The sequence below is a fragment of the Vigna unguiculata genome, chromosome 10 (genome assembly GCF_037176805.1).
Source record: "Vigna unguiculata cultivar grain cowpea cultivar isolate G323 ecotype 2 chromosome 10, ASM3717680v1, whole genome shotgun sequence".
NCBI lineage: Eukaryota > Viridiplantae > Streptophyta > Magnoliopsida > Fabales > Fabaceae > Vigna > Vigna unguiculata.
In genome coordinates this window covers 46,034,092-46,049,277 of record NC_140801.1, presented here as the reverse complement: position 1 = coordinate 46,049,277, position 15,186 = coordinate 46,034,092, and the positions used below count along the sequence as shown (strand labels likewise).

At 40.8% G+C, this 15,186-nt stretch overlaps 1 protein-coding gene across 1 annotated transcript; it reads left to right on the top strand.

Annotated features, from left to right (window-relative positions):
- The first annotated feature begins 132 nt into the window (after positions 1-132).
- LOC146883345 (uncharacterized) lies at positions 133-11,438 on the top strand. Its single transcript, XM_085667519.1, has 2 exons — positions 133-3,783; positions 3,970-11,438. The coding sequence occupies exons 1-2, from the start codon at positions 191-193 to the stop codon at positions 7,412-7,414; spliced, it is 7,038 nt and encodes a 2,345-aa protein (XP_085523645.1). The 5' UTR covers positions 133-190; the 3' UTR covers positions 7,415-11,438.
- Positions 11,439-15,186: the final 3,748 nt, after the last annotated feature.

The following is a 15,186-nucleotide window of genomic DNA, read 5'->3' as shown; positions in this document are numbered from 1 at the left end:
TCTATGATATGTTTACCTCAAGGTTCTCACGGCTTTAAAATTTCTGGCTAAGATAAATGTTTGCATTCATTTTCATTTCTTTTTTCTTTTTTCATAATTCATTTCATTTAATAAAAATAATAGAGCAAAAGCAAATACAACGGCAAAATTTCCACGACACCCTTACCGCACACGAGCTAACCAGAGAATCATGGAAGATTGGGAGGAAGCTCATGAAGCTGTGAAGGCCGACATTAATCAGTTGAAAGATCAAGTGAGCCAGATCCTAGAGGCCTTAAAGTCGCTGAAGGCTTCGGGAGAAGCCTCCTCTGCAAGGATTGAGGAAAACATTCACCCTCAGGTTCCACGATATGAAGTCCAGAACACTCAGGGCATGTCAATCCCATTCCCAATGTACGGTCTGCCTCCGGGATACACCCCACCCGTTGGGGAGTATCCTGAGGCGGAGCAAACCTCTTTTTCTTTTCCTGGGACTAACAACACACTACCGATCAATACTCAAGGGCCGATATTAGCCTCGACGCCCATGACAGGGGCAGGAATGAAGGAGACAGTCACATTCGCAGAACCAAGGGTGACTGTGGCACCGAAGTCTCCAAACATAACGGTTGACGAAGATGCTTTGGCTAAGGTCATACCGCACGCTACAGCCCAAGTAGTGTCCACCGGTATTGATGGAGCTAAGAGTAAGCTCGAGATTCTTGAAGAGAGGGTTCGAGCCATTGAAGGTGGTGGAAGCTATGGGTTTGGTGATGTTGCGAGATTAAGCTTGGTTCCCGGTGTGATGATACCACATAAGTTCAAGGTACCAGAATTTGAAAAGTATCAGGGTACCACGTGCCCCAAGAGCCATCTGACAATGTATGGTAGAAAGATGGCTGCTTATGCCTATGATGACAAGTTGTTGATACATTGTTTCCAAGATAGTTTGGCTGGTGTTGCGCTGAATTGGTATACACACTTGGAGCCATCTCGAATTCATTCCTGGATGGATTTGGCGGACGCCTTTGTGAAGCAGTATAAGTACAACACGGATAGCGCGCCAGATAGATTACAATTGCAAAATATGGCCAAGAAGGATACTGAGTCTTTCAAGGAATATGCGCAACGGTGGAGAGAGTTGGCTGCTCAGGTTGAGCCACCACTACTTGATAAAGAGATGGTGGCGACGTTTGTGAACACACTACAATCACCATTTTATGAGCATGTGTTGGGGAATGTGTCTTCCAATTTCGCTGATATCATTATTATTGGTGAAAGGATAGAAGTCGGGTTAAAAAGTGGAAAAATTGCATATGGCCCGTTCGCGGCTGCAACTTCTAAGAAACCCGGTTTCCATCCAGGAAAGAAGAAAGAAGTGGAAGCGCACACAGCTTCAGTGATGCCAGTATGGGAGAGTCGGGCTCCTACTCATAATTATCGACCTCACATGAATCAACCGTCTTATGTGGCCAATGCAGTGTCTGTTCATCAAACACAACCTCAACAACAAGGGTTTTATCAAGGGTCGAATCTTTATCAGCCGCAGCATCCCCCAAATAATGCTTGGAAAACTGAACCTAACTCAAATTTCAGCCGAAATGCGGGTCAGAACGCCAATCTGAGGAGAAATCAAGAGCGTAACTTTGTCCAATTCACCCCCATCCCAATGACGTATACGGAATTGTTACCTTATCTTCTCCAAAAACGCTTGGTGGCAATTTGTCCGATGAAACCTATGCAACCTCCGTTCCCAAAGAATTATGATCCAAATGCTAAATGTGATTATCATGGAGGAGGAGTTGGACACTCTACTGAGAAGTGTGTAGCCCTTAAACACAAAGTGGAAGCTTTAATCAACTCAGGATGGGTAAAGTTTCACGAAGACAAACCTAATGTCGAAGCGAATCCTCTTTCTGGGCATGGGAATCCTTCGACAAATGCCATTGATGGTAGGGAACACAAGCTAGTAAAGAAAGTGAGCGAAATTCGGAGCTCCAAGCGATTTATTTTTGAGACATTGCTGAAATTGGGCCTGTTAAAAGGGGAATATAACTTGGGTGAGAAATGTGAACTTCATCCAGAGGCTAAACATTTTGCCGATAAGTGCACCAAGTGCGAGATTGTTTTACAAGATCTGCTTGATAGAAACTTTGTGCAAGTATATCGCGAGGGTATGGAGGAGGAAGTATTTGCACAGGATGGCGGGAAACTAGATGTGACTTTGCCAGAGCCATTGGTGATTCATTTCACCAGATCCCCCTCCACACCAACAATTCAAGAAAGGCAGCCTATTACTATCCAGGCACCCTCCTCTTTTCCTTACAAGAGTGGGAAAGCTGTCCCGTGGAAATACGGCGCGCGTGTGTCGGGTGGGGAACAACGAACGGAAGGTCAACCTACCAATGGTGAGCCGGTGGTTGAAAACATATCGGGCATCGGTGGAATGACTAGGAGTGGTCGAATATTCACGCCTCCGATCTTGATGGAAAATGGAGCGGGAAGTAGTGAATCGATGATGACCAAGAAGGCTGAAGAATCCTTGAAGGGGAAGATGATACAAACCGATGAAGGACTGAGAAAAAATGGCAAGAAAGAAGTATCTAATGAAGAGGCTAGTGAGTTCTTGAAGTTCATACAACAGAGCGAGTATAAAGTGGTTGAACAACTGAATCGCATGCCTGCTCGGATCTCTCTTTTGGATTTACTCATGCATTCAACCTCACATAGAGAGCTACTAATGAAGATACTCAGTGGGGCGCATGTGGAGAAGAATATCTCTCTGGACAGTTTTGAGGGAATTGTTAGCAACATCACTGCTAACAATTATCTCACTTTCACGGACGAGGAGATACCCGGTGAAGGGAGAGGACACAACAAGGCCCTCCATGTCTCTGTGAAATGCTTGGATCATGTCATAGCACGAGTATTAATCGACAATGGTTCTTCCTTGAACGTAATGCCAAAAGAAACACTGGGAAAGCTTCCGTGTGAGGGTATCCACATGAAACCAAGCGCGATGATCGTGAGGGCTTTTGATGGGAGTAAGAGAGAAGTGATGGGAGAGGTAGAACTGCCAATCCAAATCGGGCCGTGTGTCTTTCAAGTAACCTTTCAAGTGATGGATATCCTCCCAGCATACAGTTGCTTGCTGGGTCGCCCTTGGATTCACTCAGCAGGTGTGGTGCCTTCAACCTTGCACCAAAAGTTGAAATATGTCATAGGCGATAAACTAGTAATAGTTTCAGGAGAGGAAGATATTTTGGTAAGTGGACCTTCGTCTTCTCGCTATATTGAAGCAGCAGAAGAAGCCCTCGAGACAGCATTCCAGTCTTTGGAAATTGTGGGCAATGCTTATGTGGAGCCATATCCAATGAACCCACGCTTGTCTCGTGCCTCCCTTATGACTGCCAAGGTCATGCTGAAAGAGGGATATGAGTACGGAAAAGGGCTAGGCAAGGATAAGCAAGGATTGATATTTCCTCTGGAGGTCACTGAGAAAAGAAACAGATATGGCCTGGGATACAAGCCTACTCGAGAAGACAAAAAAAGGTTAGTTGAAGAAAGGAGAGAGCGTGGTCTGGCCCGCATGCAAGGAAAGGAGCTGGGGTTAGGAAAGATCTGCATTTGTGACATCAAAGAGAGCTTTCGCAGTGCCGGTTGGATCAACACTAGCCAGATAGCAGCCGTCAACGATGAAGAGGAACTTGGAGGCTCGAATTTTGTGCGTCCGTGCGTTTCAGATGCACCACTCAACAATTGGGAGACTTTGGATCTACCTGTGATGTTTAATTTGGTTAAAATGTAATATTTTTAATTAATCCTACTGCTTTACCCGGAGCTCTAGGATTCATGACTTAACGGGTTGACACCTTTTTCTTTATGCTCAGCGTGATAATCAATTTGTGTTTACTACCTTCGTTTTTTTTGTTTTGCATTTTTCACTGTTGTTTGTTTTATTTATCGTTTTTATAAACTCGAATAATGCAGATATGACAATGAATGTTTTGAAAATAACAATGTCGATATCCCTAATTTTGAGCACCCTATCGATAATATGGAAGATGATTATGAAGATGATCCGGAACCCTCCCCTGAACTAATGAGGTTAGTGGAACAAGAATCTAAGGAAATAAAACCCCATCAAGAGGATGTTGAAACACTTAACCTAGGAGAGGAGGATGAGAAGAAAGAAGTGAAAATTGGCACTAGTATGAAGAGAGAAGTGAAACAAGAATTATCTGCGTTACTAAAGGAATTTAGGGATGTGTTTGCTTGGTCGTACAATGACATGCCTGGCTTAGATACCGATATAGTGCAACATAAGCTTCCACTCAAGCCGGAATGTCCTCCAGTTAGACAAAAGTTAAGGAGAATGAAACCAGAAATGTCATTGAAGATCAAAGAAGAAGTGCAAAAGCAATTTGACGCTGGATTTCTAGCTGTGGCAAAGTACCCTCAATGGGTGGCAAATATTGTACCAGTGCCTAAGAAGGATGGCAAAGTTCGGATGTGCGTTGACTATCGAGATTTGAACCGTGCGAGTCCAAAGGACAATTTCCCATTGCCTCACATCGACACATTAGTGGATAATACAGCCAGATTCTCACTATTTTCATTTATGGACGGCTTCTCGGGATATAATCAGATCAAAATGGCACCTGAAGATATGGAAAAGACAACATTTATCACATTGTGGGGGACATTTTGCTATAAAGTGATGTCTTTCGGACTCAAGAATGCCGGAGCAACCTATCAAAGGGCCATGGTGGCGCTCTTTCATGATATGATGCACAAAGAAATCGAGGTCTACGTAGATGATATGATCGCCAAGTCCGAGTCAGAAGAAGAACACATCCTCAACCTGAAGAAATTGTTCGAGAGATTGAGGAAGTTCAAGCTTAAACTAAACCCGGCTAAATGCACATTCGGTGTGAAATCTGGAAAGTTGCTGGGTTTCATTGTCAGTCAAAAGGGGATTGAGGTTGATCCTGACAAGATGCGCGCGATAGTCGAGATGCCTACTCCTAACACGGAGAAGGAGGTGCGAGGTTTCTTGGGCAGACTGAACTACATTGCTAGGTTCATCTCCCAGTTGACTTCCACCTGTGAACCAATATTCAAGCTATTACGTAAAAATCAGGCTGTCAAGTGGAATGAAGACTGTCAGGCTGCTTTTGACAAAATTAAACAATATCTTCAAGATCCTCCAGTCTTACGCCCACCTAAACATGGGAAACCACTGATTCTGTATTTGACCATATTGGACGAATCAATGGGCTGTGTGTTAGGTCAGCATGATGAAACTGGAAGAAGAGAGCATGCCATATACTACCTGAGCAAGAAGTTCACGGAATGCGAACGACGATACTCGTTTTTAGAGCGAACTTGTTGCGCATTGGCATGGGCCGCCCATCGTCTAAGACAATATATGTTGAGTCACTCTACCTGGTTGATATCCAAGATGGACCCCATCAAGTATATTTTTGAAAAACCCGCTTTGACTGGAAGGATAGCCCGGTGGCAGATGCTATTGTCAGAATACGACATTATATATGTCACACAGAAATCTATCAAGGGTAGTGCTCTGGCTGAATATCTGGCTCAACAACCCGTTAACGATTACCAGTCAATGCAGCCTGAATTCCCCGATGAAGACATCATGGCCTTGTTCGAAGGTGATCAGGAAGAGCAAAATGGAAAGACATGGACGTTATTATTCGATGGAGCTTCTAACGTCATGGGACATGGTATAGGGGCAATACTGATATCTCCAGGGAATCAGTACATTCCAATGACCGCAAGGTTGTGTTTTAATTGCACGAACAATATTGCTGAATATGAAGCTTGCGCTATGGGCATCCAAGCTGCGATTGAATCGAAGGCGAAAATTTTGAATGTGTATGGAGATTCGGCATTGGTCATCCATCAATTAAAAGGGGAATGGGAAACTAGGGATCCGAAGTTGATTCCCTACAAAGCTTATATCATGGGGTTGGTGGAGTATTTTGATTCCATTGAATTTCAACACATTCCGCGAGAAGATAACCAGTTGGCAGATGCCTTAGCCACTTTGTCATCAATGTTCGAGGTTAATCAAGATGGGTCATTGCCAATGATCCAAATGAAGAGCCACGAAGAACCAGCATATTGTCACTTCATTGAAGAAGAATCAGATGGTAAGCCTTGGTATTTTGATATCAAACGCTACTTAAAAAACAGGGAATACCCCGAAAAAGCATCTGAGAATGATAAAAGGACACTAAGAAGGTTGGCTGCAAGTTTTATCTTAAGTGGGGATGTGTTGTACAAGAGAAATCATGACATGGTTCTCCTTCGATGTGTGGAAGCAAAAGAGGCCGAGTCAATACTAGAGGAAGTACATGGAGGTACCTTCGGCACACACATGAATGGGCACTCAATGGCCAGGAAGATCTTGAGGGCTGGTTACTTTTGGTTGACCATGGAGAGTGACTGTTGCATGCACGTGAGGAAGTGCGAGAAATGTCAGAAGTATGCAGATAATATCAATATGGCGCCCACCACTTTAAACGTAATGTCTGCACCATGGCCGTTTTCAATGTGGGGGATAGATGTTATTGGAGCCATAGAGCCAAAAGCCTCAAACGGACATCGCTTCATACTGGTTGCAATTGATTACTTCACTAAATGGGTAGAAGCTGCTTCTTACGCCAATGTGACAAGGAAAGTTGTGACTAAGTTCATAAAAAGAGAGCTAATTTGCAGATACGGATTGCCCAACAAGATAATCACCGATAATGCCACCAACCTGAACAACCAAATGATGACTGAATTGTGTGAAGGGTTTAAAATCCAACATCATAATTCTTCTCCCTATCGTCCAAAGATGAATGGGGCAGTCGAGGCTGCTAATAAGAACATCAAGAAAATTGTACAGAAAATGGTGGTTACGTATAAAGATTGGCACGAGATGCTCCCTTTCGCTTTGCATGGGTATCGCACTTCAGTACGTACATCGACTGGGGCAACGCCTTTCTCTCTGGTATACGGGATGGAGGCAGTGCTACCTTTCGAAGTAGAAATTCCGTCCCTGCGAGTGCTAATGGAGACCCAATTGGAAGAGGCCGAATGGATTCAAGCTCGGTTTGACCAGCTCAACCTCATTGAGGAGAAGAGGCTAACGTCAGTGTGTCACGGACAGTTGTACCAAAGAAGGATGAAAAAAGCGTTCGACAAGAGGGTGCGCCCTAGAGAGTTCCACGAAGGCGAGCTAGTCTTGAAAAAGATCTTGCCTATACAGAAGGATCACAGGGGCAAGTGGACTCCAAATTATGAGGGCCCGTATGTGGTGAAGAAAGCATTTTCTGGTGGGGCACTAATTCTCACAAGGATGGATGGGGAGGAATTACCGTTACCGGTCAATTCTGACGCGGTCAAAAAATTTTATGCATGATGATTCCTTGATAGGATACGCTACTAGGGGATACCGACATTGTATCCAAATTTTGTTGTACTCTGCTTTGTCTTTCGTTCAATAAACACCATTTGGTTTTCTCCATAAATTTGAAACAATTGATGTCACGTTGAGCTCGTAAAGAGAATAGGTAACATATAATAAAAAAAAAAGAGGATAAAAGACGAATAAAGTCATAAATGGGGCATCACAGGTATGATCTCTAAGAGCAGGCTCGCTTCTAAAGGGTGTCGTGGAAGTAAAAAAATATAAAAAAGGGAAATCAGATTTGGAATTCGTTGTTAATAAAGTTGTCAAGTGTATGGCATTTTCCAAGAATAAGGAGAAAAACGGAATGAAAATACAAAAGTGGGGAGAAGGGAAGGTTTTTCCGTGGTTTGTCACTTTAAGCATAACTTGTGTTCATATCTTGTTGAAGCATCTGCATTCATATTGCTTGAACTCCCAATTCATTCACTTCCCTCTGAAATAAAGGATTACCCTAGGAAATAAAGAAGAGTGTACTGTGACAGGTTTTTGTTTAGTTGACCTTGTCTAACAATAGGCCAAGGCCACAAGTTGGGAAGAACAAAAGAGGATTGTTCGTTAAAATGAAAAACCTACAAAGGCGATATGGGAAAAGGAAAGAATATATGAAGGAAAAGAAATGAGAGCGGAATGGGTTAAATGCTGCCGAATTTTGGCTTAGAGCTAAGCTCATGTGAAAATAAGGCGAACAAACTTTGAAATGACGTGTGGCCTCCTTCCCCTACCAAAATTTAAAGGAAAAATCATATATATATCCATTTGTACCCCCTTTGAGCCAAAATAAAAACTTCTTCCAGTATCCCTGGACAAGAATCATCAGCATGTCAAGTTACCCGAAACACATAAGAGGTGTTCAAACAGATCAATGAAAAAGAAATCTAGAAATGCATGTCAAAAATCACAAAGTGATAACAATGCGAAGGACATGAAGGGTGTGGAAAAGGGAAAGAAAAATGAAAATAAAGATGATAGAACACCCCGAAATTTCAAGTGAAAGGCTTACGGGATGTCACGCAAATGATTCTTGTTCCAAAATTAATACCTGCAAACTCATACTTGGGCCTTATTAACCATTTCTTTCATAAACCTCTTAACCCCTAGCCACGTTACAAGCCAAGAAAAGTCCACATCGATTGAGGAATGTTTGTCTTGATCTTCTCATGAGCTTAATTCGCGGACAAAAGTAAGCGGTTGACGACACAAATCGGCAAAAAAAAAAAAAGAAAAAAAAAAGGGGAGAGAGTGAGTGAAAAAAAATATATATAGTAAAGATAGAAAATGTCCCATCAGCCTGTGAGTTAAGCAAAAGATGCAAATTGGGGCAATCCTTTCCGTCTTATCAAACTACGCTCTTGTCCAACGCAACAAAACTGGGGGCAATTTTTAAACCTTGCATGTTTCTTCTTAAGTATCAACCTGACCACCGGTAATGTTGCCCCTGAACAATTGTTCAGCCTCTTACAAAACTGGTTCCTATCCCTCTTTCATTCATGAGTTCAAGCTAGTATGTTTTGCATGACGCGCAAAAAAAAAAAAAGGGGAGAGAAGATATTAAACTCATAGTTTTGCAATGTGCACCAGGATCTTTCACCACTCCCCACTATTTTTGCTTGAACATAATATCACGAACGTGACTTGAACATGCCTTGGATTTGACGACAACGCTGACAACTAATTCCAAAACAAGAGCATCTTTATTTTTTTAAAAAAAAAAAAAAAACAAAAACAAAAACAAAAACAAAAACAAAAACAAAAACTTCACATGAATTTTATCCATGCATCCATGCATTCATGCATTTCATCATGTTACATCATCATGGATTCAAACGTTTAGTCAGGACAAATGTTTTGCACGAGCTTCACCAATGTAAAGCATTCATGTGTTGTTTGCTGATACATCAAAATCAAACCTCAGGTTCTCCTTTCAGACAACGACCCTCTCCTTAGGATTGGTCAAGTCCAAATCTTCCTTGCCTCACGACCCTCTCCTTAGGATTGGTCAACTACAGATCCTCAGATCCTCACGACCCTCTCCTTAGGAAGGGTCAGGTCCATGTTCTCCTTTTAGACAACGACCCTCTCCTTGGGATTGGTCAAGTCCAAATCCTCCTTTCATCACGACCCTCTCCTTATGAATGGTCAAGTCTTGTGTTCTCCCTTCAGACAACGACCCTCTCCTTGGGAATGGTTGGGTCCAGGTTATGACCCTCTTCGTGAGAATAGTCATCAATTCCTATGCCTTTTCCTTAGGATTGGCCACATCATTTGACGGATCGAGACCCTCTACTCAGTAATGGTCATTGAATCCTTTCAGATATAGACCATATTCAATGGAATGGTCGCTAATCTCCGTATGGTTACATCATGACCCTCTGCAAAGCAATGGTCATTGATTTTTTTGGTTACATCATGACCCTCTGCAAAGCAATGGTCATTGATTTTTTTGGTTGCATCGAGACCCTTTGCAAGGCAATGGTTATCATTTTCTTCCCTTTCAAAAATGCGAAAAGATCAACAAACATTCAGGTTTCCTCCTTCAAGTTACGAAATTCCTATCAATCAAGTTTCTCTTGCATATCGGGGTTACGACACCCTTGATCCCTGCACCAAGGTTACGACACCTTGTTTCTCTTGCATATCGGGGTTATGACACCCTGATCTCTGCACCAAGGTTACGACACCTTGTTTCTCTTGCATATCGGGGTTACGACACTCTGATCCATGCACCAGGGTTTCGACACCCTATCCACCACTTCTAAGTTAGGGTTACGACACCCTGCTAAGGTTATGACACCTTATCCGTATCCTCCTTTCTTCACAACCCTCTCTGATAGAATGGTCAGTGATTTCTTTCTCCCACCCTAGATAAGATCTGGTGAATCCATTCTCTTTCACTTTCCATATCCTGGCCCTCTTCTTAGATTTGGTCATCTCATCCCTCTAATTAGTTTTATTTATCCTTTTCTCTTTGGAATTCGGACAAAATTAGTGTTTATATCTTTACTTATTTTTCATTATGATAATATGAAAATTCCAATTTTTATATTATCTAATAAAATTTAAGTAAAGAGGGGCAGCTGTCAACACTCAATTTTGTCCGGTTAATAAAAACAATTAACTAAATTTTTTTTTTTTAAAAAAAAAAAAAGAAAAAAAAGAGAAGAAAAAAAACACATCACAAAAAAATCAACATTAATTTGGATGTACATATATACTCCTTTCCTTTTATTTATATATTTGTTTTTATTTTTAATTTTAATTTTAATTTTGTCTTGCTTTTTATTTATCTATTTTATTTATTTTATCTTGTTTTATTTTATTTTATGTTATTTTATTTTATTTTATTTTATTTTTTTTACTTCACTTTATCTTATTTTATTTTATCCTTTTTAATTTCAATTTCCATTTTTATTTTTATTTTCACACCATTTTGTTTTTCTGCTCTTAAAAAAAACATATAAAATATATAAAAATAAAAATAAAAAAAATAAAAATAAAAATAAAAAATAATAAAAAATAGAAAAAAAAATGATGAGAGTCATTTGACTTGACTCTGCCATGCAAAATATGGCCAGAGTTGTTGGGGGGGTTTTTGGATAGCAGAGGAAGAAAGGTTGGGGATTGGTGTGTCATGGTGGCAGCAACCAGGGGAGGCAGTCTGAGCATAGCAGTGCAGCCATGGCTAAAAGGCAACTCCACACATAAGCAAAAGAAGAAAAAAAAAAAGAAAGAAGAGGGGAGGATAGCACTTGGGAGACGAAAAAGGAGGAGAAGCAAGCGAGCCAAGGAGAAAAAGGATCACTTGAGACGTGAAGCCACGAACTAACAGGTAAGTGTTACTTGAATGTTTGAATGTTTGATGTGAATCTGATGCAGTTACATTGTGCTTGAGAATGAACATAATGTAGTGATATACACCGGGCTTGACTTGTCATTTATTTGGCTCACTCTATTGAATATGTTGTATGCATTACTACGTTACTACTGTTTGAATCCTCCATTATCCCCTCGATTATGTCCTCACACCACTCTATTCTCCTCCGTCTCCGCTTGTACACGCATGACCCCAAACCAGTTTCATCCTTCACTTCACCGTGATTAACCAAATCCCAACCATTAGTTTCCATCATCGTCAACCATCAGTTTCAGCTGCATTATCCTTTTCCTTCTTCATATTCAACCTTCATCTTCATCCTTCACCTGCAAAAAAAAACACAGAAAAATACAGAAACCAACCCCAACTTCTCACCACAAATCAACCAATCTCGCACAGTACACCAAACACTCGCGTCTCAAATTCACCGAAATAACCCAACACAAATCAGAAAGAAAAAAAAACGAAAAACAAGAGAATAGAAACCCTCGCCGGCGGCGGCCGCCGGCGATTCGAAGCTCGTCGACGGTGGAACGTGATCGCGTGACGTTCTCGAACCGGGTCGCGGTGTGGTCTGCACGGTGGTGGCGAGTTGAGGGAGTCACGACGCCTTTCTCTCTCGCGGAAGAAGAGACGCAAGGATTGGAATGAGTGGGCGCTGGTGTGACGTCGACGACGGCCGGAATCGTTGATCGCAATCTCCGGCGGGTAAAGCCGCGCAGCCGTGAGGAAGTTTGGCTTCGTCTTGTGGTCGCGCGAGGGAAGAAGTGGTCTGTCTCGTGCAAGAAGAGGAATGAAAGGCTTGGGGCGCAGCGGTGACGGTCTGGGGGGCGAAGGCCGGAGTTCGAGCTTCCATGGCGCTCGCGTGTCCCGATCGCGGTGGTCGGTGGCGTGGACGCCGGCGACGGCTGTGGGCGTTGTGTAACGCGCTGGGGAGGACGTTGTGGGCGTTGTGGGCGCCGGTGCAGGGGTGCGTGAATCGAATAACGGCGTCGCCGCCGGCGGGGCTTGCGACGGTGGTTGGCGTCGTCACCGGTGAGTCAGGCGGTGCAGGCGCGGTCCCAGAAGTCGGAGTTGTGGTGGTGTCGAGGGGAAGGGGCTGCCACACAGTGGAGAGGAGAAGCTTTTTTTTAAATTAGGGTTAGTTAGGATGGAAATTGGGGCTGAGCACTCTCCGCGCACCCCCCCTTCTTTCAGCTGCACCCCTCCTGGTTTTGGATCTATTAGGATTTACCACATACACCCCTCTTTTACTTCAACCACACCCTCCTCCTTTCTTTTCGTACACCCCCATTTTTAATTCCTGCACCTCCATTTTGTGTTTCTTTAGCACACCCCTTTATTTATTACCTGCACCCCTATCTCTTATTTTTGTTGCATTTTTACTTCCTCGCGCACCTCCACAATTACTAATCCCGCACCCCTTCACACACTTTGTACTCCTATTTTGCATTTGTTTTATGCTTTACTAGCCGCACCACCACCTTTAATAAACACATCCCATTTACTTCATATACCTCCCACTAATCACTCACACACCCCCATATTTTATTTCCCACTCTCACCCTTCTTAATTAAACTATTTCTTTTTATTTATTTATTTATTTTTCCTTTTATTTTGTTTTTTTATTATTTGTTTATTTTTGTTCATTTATTTATTTATTTATTTTTTATTATTATTTATTTATTTTTTATTTTTTATTTTTTACTTTTTTTTATTATTTATTTATTTTTTTATTTATTTTTTAGGAAAGCAAATATATTTGAAAATTATTAAAATTACAAAAAAAAAAATAGAAAAATCTAAAAAACCAAAAATAGTTTTCCTTTTTAATTTCGTCCTTTTATTTATTTATTATTTTATTTTTATTATTTTTGAGAAAAAAAAAACAAAAAAAACAAAAATATATTTGAAAATTATTAAAAATTACAAAAAAGAAAAAAAATCGAAAATCTAAAAAATGAAAAATTTTCTCTTTCACTTTATTGTGTCTGTCCGGTCGCTCGCACCGTGTGACACTTATTTTCTAAAAATACCAAAAATAGTTTCTTTTCTCTTTTAGTGTCTGTCCGACCGTTCGCGTCGTGTGACACATATTTTCAAGTAATTCAAAAATACCAAAAATACAAAATTTTCAAAATACAAAAATCTCAACATTTTCAAACAAACAAGCCTTTTTTAAGAACTACGTGATCCTTGATTCTCCACCGTGAGATACGTAGGAGCAAGGTCAGTCCTTGTCAGGTTCACTTCCACAAAAATCAAATCATTTTCTCAAATTGTTTTCCAAATATCTTTTAAAGAACTACGTATCCCTGATTTCTCATTTTGAATGAGAATACGTAGGACCAAGGTCAAACCTTGTCGGGCCCAAAAAATTAAAAAATATTGTTGTTTCTTTTTAGCATTTTTGTCTTATTATTTTTGGGGAAAATTAATATTTTGAAAACCACATCAACTTTGCATTTTTAATTAAAGGTACCGCCCTCAGGCGGGCGCGGTAGGGTGCTAACACCTTCCCTACGCGTAACCGACTCCCGAATCTAAAATCTGGTTTTTAGCAGACTTGTTTTATTTTTATGGTTTTCCATAGTTTCCAGAATAACTATGGTGGCGACTCCCAAATCCTTTTTAAACCCGTTTTCTTTTTCGGTTCGCCTTTCCGTCGCGATTCCGGTTGCGACACTATGTTCTCCACCATAACCTTGTTGAGGCTATCGAATTTGCCAAACCTAAGGTGCATATATCCCGAAATGGACATGTTAAAAGAGTTGCATGTTGACCATTGTCAAAAGCTGAAGTTTTTTGTAACAGAATATCAAAACTCTGCAGATTTAAGTCAAGATGATCAAGATAGATTTTCAACAAGTCAGCAAGCAGTTGTCTCTCTTGAAAAGGTATGGCTGTTTAAAAAGACCATGCCTAAAACACATTGCATTTTGTGCTTACACATACATATATTATTGGGCATCCAATATATACTCTGTGTTACAGTTTTTGTGATGGAATATAGGGAAAATAGGGATTGAGATTAATCTCCCTTGTGTAGAAAATACACATAGGGGTTGTATTTATAATAAAGAACATATGAGCTAAGCCCAAAATATATATGAAGAATAATAACAATAGAAACAAAAAATAAGATATTAAAGATATCTTAACACTCCCCTTCAAATTGGTGCATATAAATCGTATGTACCAAGCTTGTTACAAATAGGGTTAAATATGTTTTTGGTCCCTCAAGTTTCAGCGAAATTTGGAATTAGTCCCTCATCAAAACTTTTGACCAATTTAGTCCTTCATCTTTCAAAATGCGTGAATTTAGTCCTTTTAACCAAATTTTGTTAAGTTTATCTGACGTTTCGAGCGCATTTCATGATAGTATTTAAGTTAACATTGAAGCAAAAATGTGTCAAACAGTATAAATAATTTAAATACTATCATGAAATGCGCTCGAAACGTCAGATAAACTTAACAAAATTTGGTTGAAAGGACTAAATTCACGCATTTTGGAAGATGAAGGACTAAATTAGTCAAAAGTTTTGATGAGGGACTAAACCCAAATTTTGCTCAAACTTGAGGGACCAAAAACATATTTAACCCTTACAAATATAACTAATTCTCGGTCCCCGTAAAGATTTAGTGAAAATATCTGCTAACTGATCACTTGAGAGTATTGATGTCTCCAGACATAATCTTTTCTCGAATTAAATGACAATCAATCTCAATGTGTTTAATCCTCTCATGAAAGACAGGATTAGAACTGATATGGAGAGCAGCTTGATTGTCACTTATAAGTGTCATTTGATTAACGTCTCCAAACTGTAACTCTTTGAGCAATTGCTTAAG